Here is a 24,137-nt window from a genome sequence, read left to right on the forward strand (position 1 = left end):
TGTGTGCTGTGGCCGCTCTTGTCTTCTGTGTGGCGCGGTGTACGCGTCTTTACAGGGCGGAGAGGGGCGAGATTAGGCGGTGCATGGCTGCTGCTGGCCGTATCGGCTGTGGTGGTGCATCCTTTCCCAACCCACCCGCCTGCGGTACTGCCGCTCTTTCCTCGTCCTTCGCCTTCGCTCACACATCTCGCCAACGCACCCACACATCCACCAGCCCACTGCCGTCTGCACTCACACGCACCCCACCCCACCCCTTACGCGCCGGATGGCTTTGCTTAGCCGAGCGACGGATGGGGAAAGGCAAGAGCGGAAGACAAGAGATGCAGCAGCGGTGGGCGTGCCGGCATGCCAGCAGCGAGGAGGGGAGACGGTGGAGGAGGAGGTGACCATCACGCGTGGGATTTGGGGGCTTGGCTGTCCTCTCGCCGCAAAACCCATCGCCCATGTAACGGTGCGGCTCGCAGATAGCTACGCGACCCTCGCACGCGCATAGCTCAGTAGAAGTGGCGGCGGCACAAGGCGAGATGGCGAGAGAGAGAGAGAGACAGTGCATCGTTCCAACGCCTGTTCGGATACTCGCCACATGCGTCCGCGTACGTGTGCTGGCACCGCCGTCACGCACCTCGCGCCCGCGCACAACACCACCACGCACGCGAAGGCTCGCCCGTAACGCAGCGAAGATATTTTTTTTTAAGTCGCACACGCATATAATAAACGAGAGTTAAACCCATTGGCGGCACCACAACGAAGGCAGGCGGCGGGGCCGCAACGGCCTACGAGCGCGTCGCGGCATCGTTGGAGAGACGAGCCGGTGGTGGGAGGCGAAGGGGTTGGTGGGGTGGAGGGACCACAAGAATAGGTTCGCCAACCACGCAGAACATGTTGTCTTGGACGAAGGGTGCGTCTGCGATGACCCGCATGCTTCTCTGCCTCTGCATTCATCCATCCCCCTCCGTGTCCCTTTCACTCTTACGGGGTGTCCCCGTCTCTGCGTCCGCGATGCTGTATCGTGAGTGCAACGCTCGACGTATATCGAAGAGCTGCACACGCGCACGCTCCTGTCTGTCTGTGTGTGTCTGTGTGTCTCCGCCCCGTCCCCCATCATCAGCAGCATCATTGCCGTTGCCGAGTGGAAGTGGGAGGGTGCGCAAGGAGAGCGAGTTGCATGAGTGGGCGGAGAGATGCTGCCCCGGCAACTTCATCAGCGTAGCTCTTGATGGGAGGGGGCACCAGTGTACACGTATACACACTCTCGACATCATAGAACTGATTTGGGATAGACAGCGAGGGTGACGCCTCTCTCTCTCTCTCGTGGGCGCACAGACGCACGTCGGCGCGTGCTGTCTCCCTCCCTCCCTCCCCTCCACTTGGCGGCGCGATGTCCCGCGTCGGCCCCTATCAGATACCCTTCCCCTATGCGCCATATCCGCTGCAGGAACATGCCATGACGGCACTCCGCGACTACCTCGAACAGCATCGAGGGGGCGAGCACACGGAGTGCCCAAGCAGCCGATCCCGGGCGAGCGACGCCGCGCCAGCCACCGCGTCGTGGACCTCGCCGCCCCCATCACCCGTGGTAGCATCCACCAGCGGTGCGAGAGGATTTTCATCTCGCGTGGCGGTGCTCGAATCGCCGACCGGCACCGGCAAGTCACAGATACTGCTGAACAGCGTCCTCTCGTATCTCTTCGATCCTGTCGAAGACGCGAAGGATGTGGACGGCACGGCGAGCGCGAGCGGCAGCGGCGTCGTTGCTGAGCCGCCTGCGGCGATAGCAACCGCCTCTGCTCATGCGCCGGGAAGGGGCGCTTTGGACCATCCCCCGTCCTCACCGACTCTAGAAGACGTGCTCCGTCAGCGACAGCTAGAGGAAGAGATGGCGCAGGTGCGTCGCGAGCGCCGCGCTCGCGTTCGCGCGCAGCGGCGGCAGATTCGCCATGCCCGCAAGCTCATGCGCCTTCAGCAGCCGCTGAGTAGCAGCGGTGGCGAGGACGACTTTCTCCTCGCCCAAGACCCCCTCGCGTGGTATGCGGAGCAGCCTCCAATGATGAAGGCGGGGCTCCGTGGTGAGGACCTTGTAGACCTGCGCAGCGCAAGCTCGCCCTCCTCATCCTCGCCCTCTTCGTCCGCGTCGTCCTCGTCCGCGAGTGATGACGAGGACGACGCGGAGGCCCAGCTGGAGACGGCACTCTCAGCACTGATTCCTCTGCGCAAGCCGAAGGTCTACGTTGCCAGCCGCACCCACACGCAGCTGCAGCAACTGATGGAGGATCTGCAGCGCACCGCCTTTGCCCAGCTGCCGCTGCGACCACGGCAGCACATAATCGAGCCGCTGGAAAGCCCAGGTGGGCGAACTGCGGGAGAGGTGATGGGGGTTAACGGCGCAGACGACCGTGTTCCCTCCTCAAAGTCCTTTGGCTCTCCTACCCATGCGTGTCCTCCAGCGCCAGCATCACCATCAACGCCTTCACGACAGCCACAGCAGCAGCAGCCGCGCCGTCTCACCGCCGTACACGTGGCTGGCAGATCGCACCTCTGCTTGAACGCAACCCTGCGTCGCAAGGCTGGTGGCCACAATGACCGCCTGAACTACTACTGCCGTGAGGCAATGTGCTTCGAGCGCTCCAAGCAGGGACGGCAGCACCGGCGCCAACAGCAAGAGTATCCGCAACACCAGCCGCCTCACCTCACCGGCAGCTCTGCCGCACGCAACATCGAAGATGCCGCTGAGGTGCAGCAACAGCTAGAGGACGACAAGGGATGCGTGTACTGTGTCGAGTCGCACCTTCGCTCCTTGATGACGTACCTGCGTGACGAACAGCACCGTGCGGATACGGCCACAGGCCCCCCCGGCGCCGCCAGCGGCGGTGCCAGTGCCTCCGGCAACGGTGCCCCACCCTCCTCCGTCTACACCATGGACCGCCTTCGGCGACTGGGGGCGGAGCTGCAGGCGTGCCCGTACCTCGCCACGCGCCTCCTCCTCCGGGGGGCCGACGTGGCCTTTATCCCGTACGGCTACATCCTCGACGAGGGCCAGCGAGCGGTGCTTCTCGGCGGCGCAGCCACGAACCCAGCGACGGCAGCAGAGGCGGCGGCGGTCTATGCGACGCCCAGTCGATGCACCCCGGCGGCTGAGGGTGGCGGCGCCTTGCAAGACGACGTCGCACCGCACAGCCCCCCGTCCCTCGGCACCGTTCTCTATCATCGGCGCCAGCGTGTCACGGCCACGGCGGCCTTCAGGCGGCGACGGCGACGGCAGCAGCAGCAGCAGCAGCAGCGCGGTGGCCGTGTAAACGGGGGCGACGAGGAGGAGGAGGATGCAATATGGGGCACGATGGCGCGCAGCGCACCCCCTTCCCTTTGTGGGGACATCCTCGTCTTCGACGAGGCGCACAACATCGCCGATCACTGCCGCTCGGCCAGCACCGTCACCGTCGCCCCATGGCATCTCCTGCTCGCTCAACGGCTTCTTGAGACGTACCTGGAGCGCTACGCGTCGCGACTGCTGACGCGCAACAAGCAGCGGCTTCGAGAGCTGGTCCGTTTTCTCAGCAAGCTGTCGAGCTTCTGCGAGCGCGCAGGCTCTGCTGCCACCCTCGGGGAGGGTATGGGCGGAGAAGGCGACGTCGCACCGCTCGCGCGACCCCCCCAGCCATCGACGACGACTCCGGCAACCGCCGCGCGCACGTGTGTCCTACCCTTCCATACATTTCTCTTCGATGCCGGCGTCGACAGCGTCGACGTGTACACGTTCCTGACCTTCCTGGTCGACTCGCAGCTGTTGGTGAAGCTGCAGGGGTTCGTCTCCTACACACTGGATGCGGAGCTGCAGCAGGAAAGGGAGTCGGCGGCCACAACGACGGGAGCGATGACGATTGTCAGCGGCTCAGACAGCAGAGCAGACTCGACGGCTGGCGTGAAGCGGCAGCGCGGCAGCGGCGTTGGTGTAGGCATCAGCGATGCGCGCAGTGAGGCACAGCGGCAGCGTCGCCTCTTGGCGTCTCTTGACCTTCCCAACAACCACAAGACAGCTGAAGAGGAAGTTGCACTCCCCCGCCTCTCGCTCGCCGAACACCTCTCACAGCAGCTGCAGCCGGCCGGTGCGGCGATGACGGCGGCAGCGTGCGCCCCGCCTGACCCCGTGCAGCTACGCGCGTTGACGGCCGAGGCGCTGCAGTGCGTCGAGCGACTTCTCTGTGCGCTGTACGTCTCCGACACCACCTCGACGAGGGTGCTGTGGACGCCGTCATCCTCGTCACCGACACGGTCCGCAGGTTGCGCCGCACGACAGGGGGCACTGAAGGTTATACAGCTAGAGCCTGGTATGTACACCTTCGCCCCACTGGTGCTGCAGGCGAGGGCCGTGGTGCTGGCCGGCGGCACAATGCATCCGCTCGCCCTCACATGTGGACCGCTGCTGCCCGCGCAGGCAATGGTCGGTGGTGACGCTGGGGGTGATTGCGGTACCGCAAGCAAGAGTGAGCGAGCTGCCGTAGAGGTTGTTGTTGAAGGAATGAGCGGCAGCGACGCGTCGTTGCAGGGCGGTGTTGCACGCGCGCCTGGTCTGTCTGCCTTTCACCTCATCACCGAGGGCCACGTCGTACCATCGTCGTCAGTGCAGGTATGGGCCCTCGGTACCGGACCAAGCGGACTTCGGATGGAGCTCAGCCAGCAGGCGCTCGGTCTGCGAAGCGATGCCGCAAGCATGTCCAACGACACCTGCTCTCCACGCATCGGTGTCAGCAGCAGCATCAGTCCACACGCCTATCGTGTGCTAGCTGAGGTAGGATGCACGCTGCTGAACCTCGCCCGAGTGCTTCCGTCCGCTGGCGCCATCTGCTTCTTCACGTCGTACGACATCATGGACACCGTCGTGGCCGTGCTGGAGAGCACTGGCTACTACGCTCAGATCAACGACGTGAAGCGAATCTTCAAGGAGACGCGCAACGGCGGCGGCGGTGGCAGCGGTGGAGGAGGGCGGGTCACCGCTAGCCGAGCAGACGGAGGTGGCGGTGAGGCCAGCGCAGAGCTTCTGCGTGAGTACCAGGAGTGGATCAGCGGTGAACTTGACAGCCACGGCGCTGCTGAGCGTGCGCCGGGACCGTCGTCGGCTACCGCATCCCAGCAGCGGCAGAAGCCGTCTCGCCGCGGCGCCTTCCTGTTCGCCGTCATGGGCGGTCGCCTGTCGGAGGGGGTCAACTTCGCCGATGACCTCGGCCGCGCCGTCGTCGTACTTGGAATGCCGTATGCGAACCCCACCGACGTGGAGCTCCAGATGAACCTAAAGCACATCGTCACGACACGGCTAATGGCGAGCGCCGACGCTGATCGCCGCGGCATGCGTGGTGCGGCAGGGTCAACATCCACCTCCTCGCCCGCATCCTCGTCTCCGTTCACATGCGCAGAGGAGTGGGGTCTGTACATGGACGCCATGATGCGCACCGTCAACCAGTGCATCGGCCGCTGCATCCGCCACGCCGGGGACTACGCGACGATCATCCTGCTCGACGCACGGTACATGGAGCGGCACGACGTTCGACGCCGCGTCTCTGCGTGGCTGCAACCGTCCATGCGCGTAGCGCAGACGTTCGGCCAATGCTTCAGCGGTGTCCGCGAGTTCTTCGCGGAGCGGCAGCCGAAGGGCTGACGAGACCGTCTCCCCGAAAAGCATGCACCCCACACCCACGTGAAGTCGGTAAGCTATGGGAAGTAACGTCCACAGCAGCGCCGATAACAGGAGCAGCAGCATCCACCACGTTGCCTGCAGAACGCGCTGGCGACTCTCGTTATCGGGGCACGCTCTCAGTAATGAACGACAAGACGCAGAAGACGTGCGCATGCGTGCGTAGCATGTTGCGGAGTCGCGTGAACTGCAGCTGCAGGCGCAGCGGGCTCTGGCGTCACCGCTCTCTTCGCCCCTTCCCTCCCGCACACGCTCAAGTAAGGACCCATGCGCAGTCCGATACCCACCACAGACACAGACACACGCCTCAGCACCCGGGACGTCCTCCGCACCCCCCGCCTCGCTCCACCTCGCCTCTGTCTCCCTTTGTCGATCCTCCGCTCTTCCCCTTGTCCCCGCGGCCACACACACACACACACGCACACGCACACGCACACGCAAGCCCAAGCTGCTCGCACAGATTGAGTCGCCCTGCGTCGCTGCGCCTGACATCACCGACGTTGTCGCGCTCCCTTTCTCTTCCTCTTCCCCTCACAGGCGCCCACGCGCACGGACCTGTCTCGACAGGGCAGTCGCCTCATCTCGGGTGATCTTCGATGCCGGCCAAGAAGGACATGCGCACGGGGGCGCCGACGCAGCGTGGCGAGACGCGCTCCGCGAACGCGTGCAAGGTCGTGCTGACGGAGTCACTGCTCGCCACAGATGCGGAGAAGAACGCGACGTCGAAGAGCCTGTACGGCGACACCGCCGCGCGCATCTCTACGAATATCAGCACGATCCACGACCAACAGCGGCTGCGCGCCTACGAGGTCATCTTCCGCAACGTGCGCGGCAAGACCCTTCTGCATCTTGGCTGCGGCATGGGGCTGTACACGATGCTGGCGGCGCGCGGCATGGCGAAAATGGTGATCGGCGTCGACAGCTCCGCCATTGTGGACGCGGCGCGCGTCGTGGCTGAGCAAAACGGTCTTAAGAACATTCTATTTATCCGCGGCCGCCTGTGCGACGCGCTGCACCAGCTGCCGGCCGGGATGAAGTTCGACTACGTGCTCTGCGAGTGGATGGGGCCACTGCTGCTGAACGAGCGAGTCCTGACGGACGCCCTCTACGCCCGCGACCACCTTCTCACGGCGTCTGGGGCGCTCTGCCCTAACCGCGCCTCCCTGCACGTGGTTGCCGTGTCCGACTACGCATTCCGCCTTGACACGGAGGACTTCTGGAGCAACGTGTACGGATTCCAGATGGAGGCGATGAAGGAGCTTGTGCGGCAGGAGGTGGAGATGTGCGCGATCCCCGGCAGCAACATCGTGTCGGCGCCGTGCCTGGCGCACACGGTGCACATGGACACCTTGGAGGGCTTGACGGCGGAGGAGACGGCGACCTACGAGGCGCAGGCGAACCAGGCCGCGGCGAGCCGCGACAACGAGGAGGAGAACCCCGTCGAGCACCGCTGGGTGCCGACGGCGGTGGCGCAGAAGGGCTACGAGGCCGCCTTCACGCTGAGCATTACTCGCAACGCGACCGTTCACTACCTCACCTTCTACTTGGACGCCGCCTTCACGAGCAAGACGAACCCCGGCGCCAACTTTGTGCTGGCGGTGCGCCCCGGCGGCGAGAACAACTGGACGGAGGTCAGCGTCGGCCTGCGTGAGCCCCTGCCGGTGAATGCTGGGGAGAAGGTCCAGGGCACGTTGCACATCCACACCCCGGCGGACAAGGGTGGCAAGATCACGGTAGTGGAGGTGACAGCGAAGACGGCCGGACAGGTGGCGGCGATCGAGACCTCGGGCACCTATTACTACCAGTCCTACTAATCAAGGATGTGAAGGGGAAGGGGATGGTGCAGCGACGCACATGCGTGTGTGCACGTGGCGGCAAGCGGGGGGTGGGGTGGGGGCACGGGCGCCGCTGGGGCCATCGCTTCGACAAGCTTCTCTGCGCTCCTCCCTTTCGCTTTTCCCCTCCAGTCCCCCGTGCCTCTCCTGAAGTCTAGTGGGTCTCTGAGTGGGTACCTTCTTGTGTCGACGCTCCCGATGGGGATGGGGGGATGGCAACCGTCCCAACTCCAAGCGGGCCTTCGTTCACCACACACACACACACACACACACACGCAGGCGACAACGCCGCTGGACATGGTGGAGGAGGTGGAGGAGGAGCAGCGGTGCCTGAGCCCCCGCCCCCTCCTCCGTATGTCAGCATCGGCGCTAGCCGCATAAAAGGCTTTAACACCCGTAACAGGAGCAGCACCTTCGCATGCGCCCGTTTAACAGCAACACCGAAGAGCAAGAACAAGGAAGCAACCTGGCAGTGTCCACCCAACCCCCACCGTGCCCACACAGAGCGGCAGGGGGGGGTCGTCGGGTGAACGGATGACCGTCGTCCCCGGATCCCCCTTTTACCCCTTTCCATCTCACGGCGCCTACTCGCCAGCATCCCCAATCTATCTCCCACCCTCCCTCGCTCTTATCCCCACCCCCTTCTCCATCGACGTATTCCCATAGACGACGGTTCTCCTCTCTCAGATTCCACGCATGCACGGGTGCGCCTTGCTTGCTACCCCTCTTCGGTGTCCTCCTCGGCACACACGACGACGATGACGACGACAACGGCGGCGGCGGCATACGAACGACTGCGCCGTCCGCATTTGTCCTTATCCCTCTCCTGTGTGTGTTGTCCGCCTTCTCCCTGTCAACCTTGTCTCAGGATCTAGTGGCGCCATACCACCACTAATACCACTGCTCTCTCTCTCTCTGTGCGTGGCGTCCCATGGCCCAGTGGCGACAGCCCGCCCACCCACCCCCTATCCTCCTATCCCCTATCCGTGCCAATCCTAAACCGCGTCTGGCGGATACAGGCGGTGAGGTCCTGGACGGCGTGGCGTCGGAGTTGCCTGCGGCAGTGGCCGTGTCTGTGCCACCCACATGATGGGGGAGCGGCTGTGAGGTGTGTATGGGTGCGTGTGGGTGAGTGGCTGGGTGGGGTTCGAGGCGGAGACGGCGCACAGGGGACTGAGGCCGCCCACGAGCGGGAGCGCGCGCGTCTACGGCTGCTTGGCACCACGCGATGGGTCCTGTGGGGCAGGGCCGGGGTGGCTCGCGCGGCGTTTGAGCTCTCGGTGTGTTGTCTGGCAGCGAGACGGTGCGGACCTGGGAACCATCTCGCTCGCGGCACTTTTCCTCCCACCACCACCACCACCACCATCTTCCTCTCCTCGCTTGCGTGCGCGTGCACGCCGCTTACGTCCCTGCCGCTGCCTTTCCTCTGGTGCGCACGAAGGCGCTCCTTCCTTCGGAGCTCACCCACCTACTCTCTCCCCCACCCCACCCCACCATTTTCTTTCAGTCGCGTCCCTGTGTGTGTGTCGTGCTGTCGCCCATCCACTCGGACTCTCGTGGTCCCTCTCCCCTTCTCCCCCCACCCACCCACCCCACCCACTCCCCAACCTCCACACCACCCGCCGCTGTGAGAGCGAGAGGTGTGGGCCACGCCACGCAGCGTCCCATCTATATAGGCACGCGCGGTACATGACACCGTAGAAGCAATGATAAGCCACGCCCCTCGCCCGCGCATCCACCAGTGGATTTCGGTGGAGGACATCATGAAGGGCAACCGCCGCGCCCTCGCCAAGGCCATCACCCTTGCCGAGAGCTCCAACCCTGCCGACTCCACTCACCTGAGCAGCCTGCTTCGCGAGATTCACCAGGTGGGGACGGTGCGCACCGTGCCGCGCTTCGCGCTTTCGGGCAGTCCCGGTTCCGGTAAGTCAAGCCTCCTGGACACACTCGGCTACTACCTGTGCGAGAAGAAGAACATGCGCGTTGGCGTTCTCGCTGTCGACCCGTCCTCCACCATCACGCACGGCAGCATCCTCGGTGACAAGACCCGCATGGAGAAGCTTAGCACGCACCTGAACTCCTACATCCGTCCATCGCCATCCGGCGGGCACCTCGGCGGCGTCACTTCGCGTGCGTGGGAGGTGCTGGAGATCTTCGAGGCCGCGCGCTTCGACGCTGTCTTTGTGGAGACCGTCGGCGTTGGCCAGAGCGAGACACAATGCAAGGACCTCACGGATATGATGATCCTCCTCGTGCCGCCCGCCAGCGGGGATGAGCTGCAGGGCATCAAAAAAGGCGTCGTCGAGGTGGCGGACATGGTTGTGGTCACGAAAAACGATGGCAGGCGCAAGCCCCTGGTGCAGCAGACCACGTCCGCCTACGCCCGCGCCGTCATGTACACGGAGAAGAGGCAGGGCTTCGAGAAGCCGGTCATCGCCGTCTCCGCCGAGGAAGGGACGAATGTGCCGGAGCTGTGGGAGGCGATGATGCAGATGTGGAACACGCGCCTCGAGAGCGGCCAGATCTCTCACCTGCGCCGCGCCCAGTCGACGAGGCACTTCTACAACTACTTTGAGATGGAGCTGCTCGCGAAGGCGCGGCGGATGGCGAGCCTGGCGATGCAGCACATGGCCCACCGCGTCTGGGAGCACGAGATGACGCCGCGCGAGGCGGGCGACATCATGGTGCTGCGCACGTTGCGGGAGCACTTGGCAGCGGAGGCGGCCGGTCAGCATGACACCGAAAAAAGGGCGTGAGGAGAGAGCGAGCGAGACGCGGCGGCGGTGGTCGAAGTGGTTGATCGGGGAGCACACGCACACACAGAGAGAAAAGGAAAAGCGTGCACGCCTCAGCGGTGCTGGCCCCACCGCCACGACGGGCAGTCGCGTTGGCACAGAGGGAGCATGAACATGCGAAATTGGGAAGGTCACATCCTTGCATGATGAAGAAAACCGTGTGCGTGTGTGTGTGTGTGTGTGTGTGTGTGTCTTGTGTGCCTCCTCCTCTCGCCCCCATCGCTCCTCGCCAGTGCGCCCTCAGTCTCGCACTCCTCCCTCTGCCTCCGCGCTCTCCTCACTGGCTGCACTGCGCTCCACCGCAGCAACCACGACTCAAAATGCTACGAACCGATACGACTTCAAGCACACGCACACACACACAAGGGGGAGAACCTAAGCAGCAACCCAGCTGCACCCGGTCACTCTCCTGGCCCCCACCCCCACCCATCCCTTATCCCCTCGCCTCTTGCGGCTCCGTGAAGTAGGTGCTGGTGTGGAGGGACGGAGGCCCGGGGAGCGGTGTCTCAGAGGAGCGGTCGATGGAGCGCGGTCTTCACCGAAGAGGCCGTCGTGTGACACGCGAGCGCACCTCTTGCCGAGTGGGGGGAGAGGGGCTCTGTGCCTTTGCCGTGCACCACTGCATCACCCACGCCACGCTTTCTTTGGGTAACCGCCACGACGGCGCAGCATCACAGGCCCCCTGCTTCTTCTGCCTCTACTTCAGCGCCGCATGGGTGTGGGATGACGCACCCATGCGTGCACCACGCGCAACTCCACCACCACCACCCACCACCTCTCTATCTGTGTCTTTCGATCTCTGCGTGATCGTACTCCGTTTCCCATCGGTACCGTTGCGGGCGTGTCCTCCTGTTCCGGTGTTGGCAACGCGGTGCTCTCCACGGTCTGCACGCACACACGCACGTGTAGGTACGTGTCTACCTCTGAAGCGCATCCGCCTTGTGGGGCGCTGTCGAACACCTCCCCCTCCCCCCCCCAACTCCCCTCCTGCCCTGCACCCACTCCACAGACTCGCACGCAAGGATACGCCTCCTTGGACATCATGTACGCCGTGACACGGTACTTGTGCTACATCGCCGGCGTGGGCGGTAGCGGTGGCATGGCGGGTATCAGCACCACCGGCACCAGCAGCAGCGGTGGTGACCTGCGCGGTCCCGCAACCAGCTATCGCAGCTCCCTCCAACTCGCCGACGCCTTCCAGCCGGTGCAGCACCGCAATCAGTGGCCCTTCGATCACGTCCTCATCGACATCTCCCTCTTCGCGAACTCCCTCGGCTACCTCACACGCGACCTGGTCGGCCAGGAACGCGACAGCGAAACGGTGAAGAACGTCCACCGACAGCTGCAGACCGTCATCCTGCGCCGCCTCCAACCGCGCAAGAGCCTAGCATTCTTTCTGGACGGCAGCGAGCCGCTCTGGATGCTCGAGCATCGACGCCTCTTCCCTGGCCGGCGGTACGACTCCAGGGTCTACCGCAGCTGTGCCTCGCCGATGCCCTACCTGCTGGAAGAGAAACTCCGCGGCGTGGCCATGGAGCAGCGCACCCCGCCCTCGGAGGCCGTCATCAGCGGTCCAGCCACCCCGGGGCTGGCAGAGGGCAAGATGAGCGCTTATCTCCTGGACCTTGCAACCCGCATTCTCCGGCCTCCGACGTTCCCGCCGCTCCAAGACCCCCCGGTCACGGCGAAGGACACAGTCTGCCTGGTCGGCGGGCCCGAGCTCGCTTGGTTGGCTGTTGCTACGACGCCGTTTCGCAACATCACGAGCGTGACGCTGCAGCATGGGGAGCTGAAGAGCTGCTCGCTGCAGGAATCGATGGAGTGGATGCGGCTGGATCACCTGCTGAAGGGGGCGTCAGAGCAGGTGAACGGCGACGGTGGCGCGGCGTTGGCGCTGCAGCGGCGCCTGGCCGCTGTCCGTACGGACCTAGTTCTACTCTACCTTCTCACCAATGGTCATCCCACTACAGGACTGCCTCAGGTGCTGGCTACACCGTTCGCGGACGTGCTGGATGCGTACGTGGACATGGAGAAGGAACAGCACAGCGCCGCGGCGCCGGGCGCGCCGCAGAACGCCCTGCGGCTTCGTAGCGTATTATTCGACGAAGAGCCCGTCACAAGCGCGCGCCCTGAGCAGCCAGGGCTGCAACTGCGCTTAGCATCCCTGCAGCAGCTGCTCGTGCGCATCGTGAGGGCGTTGTCCGGAGCCCACGTTGGTCTGCCAGCCGGCAACCGCCCCACCCCCCACGCGGCCACCCTGCTGGAGATGACGCTACAGACACACGGCCTGCTCTGTGGTGGCGGCGTGCCGTCTCAAGCGTGGAGCCCCACGCCCGATCCAGCAGATCCCTCGAGTGGCACCAGCACCGCCGCCTTGAACGGCACCGTGCTCCTGGACAAGTTCCCGAGGCTGTCTGCAGAGATGCTCCTACAGCACGTGACTTACCTCCTCAGCCACGAAGCGAAGCAACGAACGGCAAACTCGGCTGACGGTGCCGGTGAGGGCAGCGGCACCATCTACCTGAGCCCCCAGCGCACACGGAACTTTGCCCTGACCGGCGTCGAGACGCTCCTCCTCAGCGCAACGCAGGCGGAGCAGGTGAACCAAGTATTGCCCTTGTACGCTCGCGGCCACACCCTGCCTGACGAAGTGGCGGCGGACATCACGCAGACGCGCAACGTCCACGAGGCCCTGCGCAAGACGCAGCAGGTGCTCAGTCGAGTGCTGAAGCAGGCCAGTCAGGAACTGGCCAGCCAATCTGGGAGTGGCACCGCCGCGGTCGACGATGCTGGCCACAGTGGTCCGCACCCCGCCCTCACTCATCTTCCGTCGCACCTGTTCGTGCGCACCGCCGGCGCTCGCGGGCCGCCGCTGGGGTGGGAGTACTACGGCGTGCACCTCGGCATCAAGGCAGAGGCGATGAACGTGCGGTACAGCCTCAACGCATCTGACACGGCAACGCTGCGCCTCATCGACGGCACCGGCAGTAGCAACCGCGGTGATGTCGCTGCGGCTGCAGGGAGCGAGGTTGGTGCGGAGTCGACCCGCAGCAGCATGCCTGGCTGATGGGCGTTGTCTCCGTGCTCCGCCTTCCCCACCTCCGCTGAGAAGACGAAGGCAGCACCAGCGGCGGGACCGCTGCTCATCTTGACGTGCAACACGCACCTCAGCTGCCACAACGGAGCGCCGACGCGACTGGGACAGGAAGCCATCGACTGGTGCTCTCCAACGCGGTATGCAGCAGCAGCAGCAATGGTGCATCTCGAGGTGGGGCTCCTACGCCCGAGGCTTTCCCGGCGTGCTGCTGGGTGACGTTGGCGGATTCCCCAGCCACGCACTACAATCTCCCCCAGCGGGTCCCGAGCACAATGGGGGGCGCGTGGGAGGTGCTGAAGCCGAACTTTCAGCTCCCGTCCAACGTGGACGGGAGGAAGGGAGGGGGGGTGCACACCCAGGTGGACAAGCCCCTCCAAGGTGCATCCTCGACTACCCCTTCCGCTCCGGCCACTGTGGCGCGTTGGTTGAGCTTCGGATGCTGTGCGAGAAACACCGAGGAAAACAACCCCCACCCCCCTCCCATTCCAATGCCCCCCGGCGATGATGATGGTGATGGGATGGCGGGTGTTGAGGGGAGGGGGGTGGGGGTTGTTCAAGACGCTGGGCCGTGACTCACATGCGAACACACAGGCATGCATGTGCCCTAGGCGCGCTCTGGCGATGCTTTCCTGTGCGTGTGTGCGTGTGTTCCGCTGGGCAACGTGTCTAGCCGGTGGACGGAAGGGTTGCGGGTCGGCAGCGCTGCGTCCGGCGCGAGATAATGTTTGATGTGGGTGGTGCTGTGTAGCCTCACGTACAGTACGTTCTGTGGCGTGCGGCAGTGGTGGTGTCCGTGTTGTTGCTCACAACCTTTCCCTGACAGCTGAACAGCGGCGCGCCCACGGCCAGGCCCGGCGGGGAGGGCAGTGTACTGAATCGTAGCGCAGGAGAGGTGCTGGGAAAGGAAATGAGAGAGGGGGAGGAGGAGGGCGCCGTGAGGTGGTGAAAGGAACGCCACAGACTAGGTGAGGTGCGGTTGGCGGAGGAGTCGACGCTGCAGACGGGGAGGTCACGGTGGGTTCATCAGATGATACGCGCGTCAGGTGTTTGTGTGTGTGTGTGTGTGTGTGTTGGACCCCTCACGAACCCCCTCCGTCTCCCCTCACTCCCCCTCCCCCCCCCCCACTCCCCCCTCCCTCCCTCTCTTCCCCGTGCTGCTCTCTGCCACGCACTGCACACACACACACACACACACACATGCATGCATGCATGCATGCATGCAGTGGCTTTCCCGCTTGGACGACCTCCTCGTCGCGCTCCTTACCCTCTCCTCTCCTCTCACCCTAGCCCATCCTTTCCCCCCACCCTCTTCACCACCAGAACCACTCCCCCACAGCAGCCCTCCCCTCCTCGTGTGTGTGTGTGTGTGTAGCGACGGCGCATCGCAAAGGCGTCTGTGAGAGACGATCAGCGCTTCGGTAAGCCGACACTCGTCCGCGTGCTCATCAAGAGGCATGTCGTTCCGCTACACGAACCATCTCGTGGCAACCCTTAAGCACCGCCTCTTCCTCGAAGCGGCGCACCGGCAGCTGGTTCGCCAAACCTTTACCGGCGTGTGCAATGGCATCGAGGTGACCTGCACCGCGTACGGCTCCGTGGTAGGCCTGAGGATGCTGGATGGGGCGGTATGGGAGCCGCACTACCAGGTCGCGCCAGACACAGAGTCCGAGGCGGCAGCAGCAGCAGCCCCAGCCGCCGTCTCTCCGTCGCGCCCCTCGTCGGCCTCGTCCTCCTCCACCGCGAGCGGAAAGACGGGGATCGACCTGGTAAAGCTGTCCGCCAGCATCCAGGCTGCCACGTGGCAAGCGATATGGAAAGTGCGAGCGGCGAAGGAGGAGGCACACAGCCGCTCGCTTCGCCGAAACCCGCAGCTGCTCGCGGAGGCGAAGCTGCGCGACTGGTATGAGCAAGACGCGAACACGCTGCACCCGCGGCCTTTTGATGGCCTGAAGAACCTCCAGGCAACGGAGTGGATGCAGGCAGTGCGCTTCGGCGTGCCGCAGCCGGCGCGCTACCGGCGCGCCAATGCGGCACCCAAAGACGCAGGGGAAGGTGGCGATGGTGCGCACACGGACCAGAAGCCCTGCGAGACGATCATGGTGCTACGGGACGAGGACTGCGACCCCGCCAACATCCCGATCGGCTCCGTCCATCCGCTCTTCGCACCGGGTCTGCTGCAGCTCGAGCTGGACCCTAACATTGCGACGAACGGCGGCAGCCGCATTGATGAGTTGTTTGTGCTGAGCGAGCAGCGGAAGGAAATGCGCCGTGACGAGGAGGCCTTCTGGGAGCGTGTCGAGCTCATCCGCCGCAGCCAGCTTGCCACGATCCCGAAGGGTGGCGTAAAGCGTGGCTACGCGGACATGGCGGATACGGTGCAGGACAACATCGAAGAAAAGGTCCAGCTGCGCTTTACACAGTGAGAGGAGGCGCGGTCGGTGAGCTCTTCGGTGCGCTCCGTCCCCCAGTGATGTCGCTGCCTCTGGGTGCTTATATATATATATATACGTGTGTGTCGGTGTCGGTGTGTGTGTGTGTGTTGCGGCGAGCAGGATATCGCATGAAAAATGAAGTCCGTCCGTGGCGCGTGATGGACACCAACGGGGGGAGGGGGGGGACTCCCTTCACGCCCCGTCCCCCGTCACCCGCTCGCTTCGTGCAAACCTATGCGCGGCGGCGGTGCTTGCTGGGATTCTCGTCCGCATCTTTCGATAATCCTCCCTCTCCTGAACAGCCGACACCATTACTCCCCCCCCCTCACACACACACACATATATACATACATATACATCGTCACTCGTTGCGAGCGACTCCTCTAACCTCTTCCCTCCCTCACCCGACACACACGCACGCACGCACGCGTCGCCGACATCGCGAGACGGCTCCGTCAGTGTGCAGCCTCTGCTATCTCTGCAGATCTGGTGTGGGAGGACGGAAAGGGCGGCGTACTGCGGACAACACGGACTCGGTCAGCGCCTCCCAACGCCCTCGCCGCATCATTGGCGGCGACTTCGTCTTTTGCCGTTGCGCTGCTTGGAGGGAGAGGCAGGCTGGGTTCGACACGCATCATCGGCGGCGGACAAGAGAGCGCACGTCGCTCTTGGCTGTTCTGTGTGTCACCCCCCCCCCTCACACACACACACACCACGACCGGCAATGCTACGCCGAACGCTTCGCTGTTGCACGGACGTGCGACATACCGGTGTACCGTCCTTCATGCAGCACCCGGTCGAGATGGCCTTCTACTTCCCACGCTTCCACCCCGACACCCACGTCAACCCTGCAGGTATACCGGAGCTGATCGACGCCGTTGGGCTGATGACGCGGCATTCACGGCCATCTCGTGCGGAGAGCACTGCATCTGCCTCCACTTCAACCGCGGAGAGCGCGATGTCGCGTGCGCTACCGCCGACTCGGTGGACGACGACAGTCTCAGCGACCGCGCAGCCCACAACGGATGCCTCCGTGGCCGAGGCGCAGAAGGACAACGCGAAGAGTCTCTTGCTGCTGGAGCGCGGCATTGACATCCTCACCAGCGTCGGCGGGGTGCGCAGCCCCGCGGTGGCGAACCTTCTCCGCCCCCTCTACGCCGCCCGCTTCGAGATGCTCAACGGCAGTGAGCACCTGCCCCGCTCTGAGTATGCGAAGCGCATGCACGTGCACAAGGCCATCCTCCAGCAAGCCGCTCCACTGCTCTACTACGACACCTGGGACAAGTCTGACGTGCACCAACTCGACACGTCCTGTGTTTTGGTCGCCCACTTCATGAAGGCGTTCTGCGCGCTGCATCCGCGCCCCTTCCACCCCGTACCCGCTCCCCCTACCAGCGGTGGCGCCAGCTCTTCCCAAACCTCGACGACGACGACGGCCAGCAGCAGCACTGTCACATCATCACCACCCAAAGATGCATTCAACCCGGCCGAATGGAAGATGGCTGTCGGTGACGACGGAAAGGGTGCGCACCTGACCCTGTCCATTGTCCAAGACCGCGTGGAAGAGCTGCTGCGCCTCGCCACCGCAGCGTACGGCAAGCACGGCAGCACGCACCCGGAGCTGCGCTGGCTGCGGCCGAAGCTTCTGGTTTTGAAGGGGTTGCTCACCATTCCGCTCACGGGGCACCTCCTCCACGCACAGCGGTGCATCGAAGAGGCGGCCAACTACGTCGACGCTATGACAAAGCGCAAGAATCTGCTGCTCGACGGACTGAAGGCACGCACGCATGAGCCGGAGCTCGGGCTCTACATGCTGCTGCAGGCGGAGATCGCCGCCCGCGTCTTTGGCTGGGATATGGCGCCTGGCCAGGTCGATGGGGATGTGGTGAACATGTTCACCGACGCTGCGGGCTACTACGCCGACCCGCCCAACACAACACTAGACGGAGACGCCATCATGTCGGAGCGCAAGCTCGCGGAGCAGCGCTTCGAGGCGGAGGCGTACACGTGCTGCCTGCGCAGCTACGCAGCCTTCTTGCTCGGCGCCCCGCGACCCAAGGCGACGACCACGCGCGACTCACCGGTGTTTCTCTCGAAGCAGCTGTTCTCGTTGAACCCGCTGCTCACCGTGGCGACACCGTCCTCGCTCATCTTCAGTGATGTGCGGAACGTGTCGGAGTTGCCGCTGGACATGTGCCGTCGCCGCACCGGTGAGGCCCTCGATCGAGCCCTCAAACTCAACCGCATGCTTTACCCCGACTTCCGCAAGAACGCACCGGCAGCGGCGACGCTCATGACAATGGCATGCATGTACGCGGACACCCGCGACTACCTGTACGCCACAGGGCTCTTCGAGTCGGCAAACAAGGCCGTGACGTGCAACTTCGGCGACACCTCGCTCGAGCACGTCTTCCTGCAGAAGTTACGCTATGAGTTTCTCGCGGGTGTGGGGTCGGAGCAGGAGGCGAAGACCGCATCGCACGAGGTGGTGCACCTGCTGAAGCGCCTGGACGCGCTGCCATGCTGATGGCCACCATCCACCACCACCTGCACTCTGCTCTTCCAGGTGGATTTCTCCTTTGCTTTGTTGTCTCTGGTGGCCGCAGGCACACACACACACACACACACACACACCTCCCAGTGCGTGGCGTCCCATGGCCCAGTGGCGACAGCCCGCCCACCCACCCCCTATCCTCCTATCCCCTATCCGTGCCAATCCTAAACCGCGTCTGGCGGATACAGGCGGTGAGGTCCTGGACGGCGTGGCGTCGGAGTTGCCTGCGGCAGTGGCCGTGTCTGTGCCACCCACATGATGGGGGAGCGGCTGTGAGGTGTGTATGGGTGCGTGTGGGTGAGTGGCTGGGTGGGGTTCGAGGCGGAGACGGCGCACAGGGGACTGAGGCCGCCCACGAGCGGGAGCGCGCGCGTCTACGGCTGCTTGGCACCACGCGATGGGTCCTGTGGGGCAGGGCCGGGGTGGCTCGCGCGGCGTTTGAGCTCTCGGTGTGTTGTCTGGCAGCGAGACGGTGCGGACACACGTCGTGGTGTATGTATATGCGCTAGCGCGCACATGCGGGCACGTGTGGTGGCGGTGATGTCGGGTCTCTGTGGAGGTCAACGCGTTTCCGTCGATGTTACTGACTCCCCCTCTCCCCCCACCTACCCACCCACACATTCACCTTCCCTCTACCGAGCCGAGGTCGGGCTAGTGCTGCTGGCTTTCCAGTGGTGAGAGAGAGGGGGAATGCTGGTGCGCACGCATGTGTTCGTGTGTGCGTCATTTGTTGGTCCTGGTGATATTTTAGGGGGAGAGGGGAGATGCATGTGGTCCATCAGGTCTTCCTGCGTTGCCTCCCCCTCTTCCTCTCCCTACGTCTGGTGCTACTCATGAAATACGGAAGGGTGGGTGGGTGCTGGTGGTGTGATGCCAGTGACAGTGCGGTTACACGTGGCGGCGAAGTCGTTTCCGGGGGGGAGGGGGGCGGTGCACACGCGCGCGCGTCGCAGGTGAACCACTTGGCGCTCTAAAATAACGAAACGCAAGCTGAGCAAAACGAGTACAACAGGGCGCACGATAGACGCCGACACCGGTGCGGGTGCGAGAATATGTGTCTCCCCACCCCTTCCGCCATGGTCGTGCGCTACACGGCGCCCTCCTTTAGCACGGAGGCGCTTGCTCCTGTGTAGGGAACTCATAAAACGTGCCCGTCGATGGTGAACCTCTCCCCCCCTCCCCCGCCGACACCGGCATGGGCACGCACTGCTTGTACCAGACTCCCACCCACTCACCCACCGACCCACCTCTCTCTCTCCGTCTCGCTCCCTTTCGCCGCCTCACTCCCACACACCGCACACGTTCTCGCACGCCCATCTCTCCATCACCCACCCTGTGACCATTGAACCCGCCCCCTCCGCTGCTACACGGGGCTCTGCATCCTATGTGCTTGCTAGCTGTTTGTAGGTCCCACCCACCCACCCACCCCCCGCCACTGAACCCACCCCGCCCCCAGCACACACGCCCACGCACATCACCCTGTCTTGTACCCCGAACGCCGCGACCCACCTACATTTGCCCTCGCCACGGCACGCGCTTACGCGACGCTGAGGTGGAGAGGAGCCATTGATCAGGCGACAAGAGGCGTTGCACAGGCCTCCCGGCGGGTGTCGCAGCCGCACCGACAGAAGCCCCCCCCCCCTTCCCCGCATAAGAGAGAGGCACCGAGTGGCTTCTACACACCTTCTCTCCTCCTCCACCGTTTATTCCCTCTCCCGTGCTTCCCGGTCGGACCCTGGCTGCGTGCTCGTGCTGCTGCTGCTGCTGCTGCTGGTTGCTCTCTCTCCCACACACACACGTCTCCTCGTCTACCTACCTGTCTGTCTGCCTGCCTCTGTGTGCGTGGTGTTATCAGGTGCATGCACCCACAGAGAACGGAGAGCGAGCCGACAGCGTCTATCAGTGTGACCCAAACGGAATACGTCCACTGTGTGTGTGTGTGTGTGTGCCTTCGCGCGGTCCCCCCTCGCCCACCCACCCTCCACCACCCTCGCTGTCTGTCCTCGCCTTGGGCGGTGGAGTGGAGCACATCACTTATAACTGCCACCTTGCTTGTGTGTCTGCTTTCGACGCGTTTTCCCCCCGCCCCCCCCCACTCTCTCTTCTCGTGATGCCCACGATGGCCGTGATGGACGCATCGTTGCCAACGACGATGACGACGACGACGGCGACCGCGATGACGAACACGTGCCAGGGCTTCTCCGCGCTGCTGCCTCATCCTGCCGCCGTCTCCCCTCCATCCCCCTGCCAGCAACCTTTTACGCCAACCAACACTTTTGCACGTCAGCACCACCAAGATCGATCACCGCAGCCGACGCAGTACCGGGAACGTCGTCGCCACTCCAGCTCCTCTCTCGCGGCGTCACCGTTGGCTTCGCCCGCCTCCTCCGCATCGCACACGCCTCACACGGATGCGTACGAAGCGGCGATGGCAGCGGAGACGCGGCGCACGGACGTGGGTGTCTCCCTGCTTCAGCGACCGAGCTCGCTGCCGTTATGCACGGTGAAGTCGTACGGTACCGCGTCGGACATCAGTGACGACGGCTCGCGCAGCTCCTTGAGCGCTGTGGTGGCGGTGCACACACCAAACGATACATTCGACTTGATGACAACGCAGACGGTAGGCTACAGCACGCCAAACACCCGTCCCGAATTCCCACCTGGTCAGCTCGCGCACCACGCGCAGCAGAGGCAAGGCCAAGTCAAGCCCAGCTACGCGGTCGAGTTCTTGGCGTACGATCCGCACAGCTTTGCCCTTTTAGATGGCAACGCGCACATGGTTAGTGGGGTCGGGCAGAGCGACCCGGCGCCCCTCCCCGGAGGCACGCCGCAGGAGCCGCCGGCGCCGGAAGGAGGCGCCGATGCTGGCGCAGCACCGGCTGAGGCCGGACGGCCTGTCAGCCCCGCCGCTGGCCCCAGCAGTCCTGTGCCGCCCTTTCTGTCGAGAAGCGCCCAGTCGCCAACGGGGCCGCCGCCGACCTTTGTGGAGCTCGTGATGCGGCGCATGGAGAGCACATCACTCCTGCAGTTTCTGTGGGTGGTGCTGCTGATGGTCATGCTCCTGGTGGGCAACGCGTTTCAAGTGATCTTCCTCAACTTCTGGATCCACCAGTTTCCTACGAAGCTGCACTCGCCGATCACCCCGGCGTCCTCGTCGTCCGCGAGCAGCAGCAGCGCCAGCGACAGCGGCAGCGGGGGGCACGCGAAGGCGCTGGCGAGCAGCTACACCACCTTCGTCATCTCCGCCGTACTGTTCCCTGCCTTCTTCGTTGTGATCTTCATCACGTATGCACTGTGGCGGCGCCCGAACCTGCGCTTCACTCGCGAGTGGGCTGGATGGCGGCTGCTGTTCGGCATTGGGGCGATGGACGCGTTGAACAGTGCCTTGGCCATCTACGCCGCCGCCAACACGCCGGAAGTGCTGCAGGCGCTGTTCGTCTCCCTCGTCCCCATCTACTCTGCCACCTTCACCAAGTGGTTGCTGAAGGACCCGCGCGACTACGCCAACCCGTACGTCGTGGTTAGCTTTGTTCTGATCGCGACCGGTGTAGCGCTTGCCTCACTGTTCAACTACGTCGTGACGCACCACCACCACACGGAGGGCAGCAGCGGGAGTGGGCAGGCGGCGGTCGGTGGTCACGCCGGCGTGAAGGACCTGCTCTTCGCCGTCCTTTCAGGCGGGTCATCGTCCTCGTCATCGCCCGTGGCGCTGGACCGCCGACTGTGGTGCTTCATTTTTTTTCTCTCCGTCCCGCCAACGGTGCTGATGAACGTGTGGCAGACCATGTACATGATTCGGTACACAAGCAACGATCAGCTGATGGCCTACCTTGCCGAGCACGCAGATGACCCGGAAGGCGAGGAAAACAACGATAATGCGCCAGCGGGTGCTCCGGGGCAGGTCACGGCGCTGCTGGACGGCGCCAGAGACAGCCACGGCGACGCGCCACATCACCCCGCCCCGGCGGCGGGAGAAGCGGTGGAGCGGGTCCCGCTGCAGCCCTCGGCCGCCTCCGCATCTAGGCCCTTGCCGGGTGGGTGGGCGCACCAGCAGCACATCCCGCACAACGAGCACCTCCTGCACGGCGAGGATGCGAGCGTCAAACTCGTCATGCTGACCTCCGACACGACTATCCAAGCTATCCTTGCCCTTATGCTGATGCCGATGGACGCCCTGCCATGGTTCGGCGGCAGTAACTCGATCGGCGAAGTCGTGCAGAACCTTGAGGACGGTATCAACTGTGTGCTGCACTGCCCCCGCAACATGCGCTACTGCATCTTGTACAGCACAGGCTTCGTACTCGTGTACATCGCCTCGGCCTACCTCAACCGCTACAGTGTGACCCTCTGCTCCATGGTCAGCCAGCTCTCCGGCCCCATCACCGCCCTCGTCCTTATCATCTTTCCCTCCCTGAACATGACCGCCGACGCCTCACCGTGGTACGTGAGCGTCTTTGCCATCCTCATGCTGTCCTGCGGCACCGTCATGTACGTCTACTGGGACGAGATGACGGTGGAGGAAAAGGCAGTGGGCGAGATGCAGCTGAAGTGGGCAATGATGCAGGAGCAGTCGTCCCGACACCCGCCGTTGTCGGCAGAGGGCCAGCGGTACCACGAAATCGACAGCAACGTCAACGGAAGCAGCCTCACCACATCGCACTCCGGCGTGGCGCAGCCGCAGCAGCATCGCCATTCTCGATGGCGGCGCTACCACCGTCGTCTTCGCCCCGATTACGCTGTCGTGGTCGACCAAGACGCGTCGGACGCCTCTGTCGGCGGACAACCGCACCCCCACTGATCAAACGGAAGCCATCGCCCCCTCTCCTCTGACGGCGGGCAAGCGTGGTGGCGACATGTGTGTGGGTAGTGCATGGGTGTGCAGAGAGCGCCAGCGGTGGACTTCCGCGTGGTGTGTGCCTCCGCTCTTCCGCTCTCTCCAGTTATGGGCGCCGGCGTCATCGCCGCGAAGGGGGCTTGTTCATCGTGGCTGTGGTGATGGTGGTCGTGGTGGTGGTGTTCGACGAATAGGCTAGTCTGAGACAATGAGAGGGATCCGGATGATGTGCGTGTGCGTGTGCTGTGTCCGTGTCTCTCTCTCTCTCTCCGTGTATTCTTTCGCTCCCGGTCGTGCGCTGCGTCGTGTGTGCGGCGGACAAGGAGAGCACGTTCAATGTGGGCGTGCACGTGTGTGCACGTGGGTGGGTGTACGAGAGAGAGACACACACATTTGCTTCACCTCTCTCTCTCTCTCTACCGCTCGCCGATGTGCTGCTGCTGCTCATCCTTCAGTGCGCATGTCCTGCGTCCCGCAGCCTGGGCCCGTGTCCCTTGCGCGTGCACGCACCCCATGAAAGCCCCGTAGATCTCCACCCCACCCCACAGGGGAGAAGAGGAGTCGAGGGACACGGGAAGTATGGCGCGTGCCGCTGAGCGCATCATCCCCGTCCACCACCACCCGTCCCTCCTCCTCTCCTCCACAAGTAGCCGCGCAAGGGTAATGCGGTCGGGCGGCTCTCAAGCTCCCAGACACGCCCGTACACTTCACGTCGGCGGTGCGCACGTCTTGCTCGCTCTTGTTGCAAGAGGGGGGGGGGTTGGGTCATGCCGTGAGGACGGGGCTGCTCGGAGGACGCGGCGGAGGGGAGGGCACTTCATCGTCACGTGTCTTCGATCCGCACGAACACATACACACGCAGAGGGAGAGACAGAGACACGCACCGGATGCACTGGAGCACCCCCCG

General features: G+C 64.2%; 7 protein-coding genes across 7 annotated transcripts; all 7 read left to right on the forward strand.

The window, feature by feature from the left end:
• Positions 1 to 1,444: 1,444 nt before the first annotated feature.
• LMXM_03_0590 (putative DNA repair helicase) lies at positions 1,445 to 5,647 on the forward strand (the record flags this gene model as incomplete). The annotated part of the gene is made up of 1 exon (XM_003871678.1): positions 1,445 to 5,647. One exon carries the CDS (start codon positions 1,445 to 1,447, stop codon positions 5,645 to 5,647), a length of 4,203 nt encoding a protein of 1,400 aa, XP_003871727.1.
• A 650-nt stretch (positions 5,648 to 6,297) lies between these two features.
• On the forward strand, positions 6,298 to 7,497 carry LMXM_03_0600 (putative arginine N-methyltransferase; the record flags this gene model as incomplete). The annotated part of the gene is made up of 1 exon (XM_003871679.1): positions 6,298 to 7,497. One exon carries the CDS (start codon positions 6,298 to 6,300, stop codon positions 7,495 to 7,497), a length of 1,200 nt encoding a protein of 399 aa, XP_003871728.1.
• Positions 7,498 to 9,281: 1,784 nt separating this feature from the next.
• LMXM_03_0610 (kinase-like protein) lies at positions 9,282 to 10,274 on the forward strand (the record flags this gene model as incomplete). The annotated part of the gene is made up of 1 exon (XM_003871680.1): positions 9,282 to 10,274. One exon carries the CDS (start codon positions 9,282 to 9,284, stop codon positions 10,272 to 10,274), a length of 993 nt encoding a protein of 330 aa, XP_003871729.1.
• Positions 10,275 to 11,412: 1,138 nt separating this feature from the next.
• On the forward strand, positions 11,413 to 13,380 carry LMXM_03_0620 (putative MP99; the record flags this gene model as incomplete). Its single annotated transcript, XM_003871681.1, has 1 exon — positions 11,413 to 13,380. The coding sequence occupies one exon, from the start codon at positions 11,413 to 11,415 to the stop codon at positions 13,378 to 13,380; it is 1,968 nt and encodes a 655-aa protein (XP_003871730.1).
• A 1,484-nt stretch (positions 13,381 to 14,864) lies between these two features.
• Positions 14,865 to 15,833, forward strand: LMXM_03_0630 (conserved hypothetical protein; the record flags this gene model as incomplete). The annotated part of the gene is made up of 1 exon (XM_003871682.1): positions 14,865 to 15,833. The coding sequence occupies one exon, from the start codon at positions 14,865 to 14,867 to the stop codon at positions 15,831 to 15,833; it is 969 nt and encodes a 322-aa protein (XP_003871731.1).
• A 793-nt stretch (positions 15,834 to 16,626) lies between these two features.
• Positions 16,627 to 18,369, forward strand: LMXM_03_0640 (conserved hypothetical protein; the record flags this gene model as incomplete). Its single annotated transcript, XM_003871683.1, has 1 exon — positions 16,627 to 18,369. The coding sequence occupies one exon, from the start codon at positions 16,627 to 16,629 to the stop codon at positions 18,367 to 18,369; it is 1,743 nt and encodes a 580-aa protein (XP_003871732.1).
• Positions 18,370 to 20,515: 2,146 nt separating this feature from the next.
• On the forward strand, positions 20,516 to 23,194 carry LMXM_03_0650 (hypothetical protein; the record flags this gene model as incomplete). The annotated part of the gene is made up of 1 exon (XM_003871684.1): positions 20,516 to 23,194. One exon carries the CDS (start codon positions 20,516 to 20,518, stop codon positions 23,192 to 23,194), a length of 2,679 nt encoding a protein of 892 aa, XP_003871733.1.
• Positions 23,195 to 24,137: the final 943 nt, after the last annotated feature.

Source organism: Leishmania mexicana, chromosome 3, assembly GCF_000234665.1.
Source record: "Leishmania mexicana MHOM/GT/2001/U1103 complete genome, chromosome 3".
Lineage (NCBI taxonomy): Eukaryota > Euglenozoa > Kinetoplastea > Trypanosomatida > Trypanosomatidae > Leishmania > Leishmania mexicana.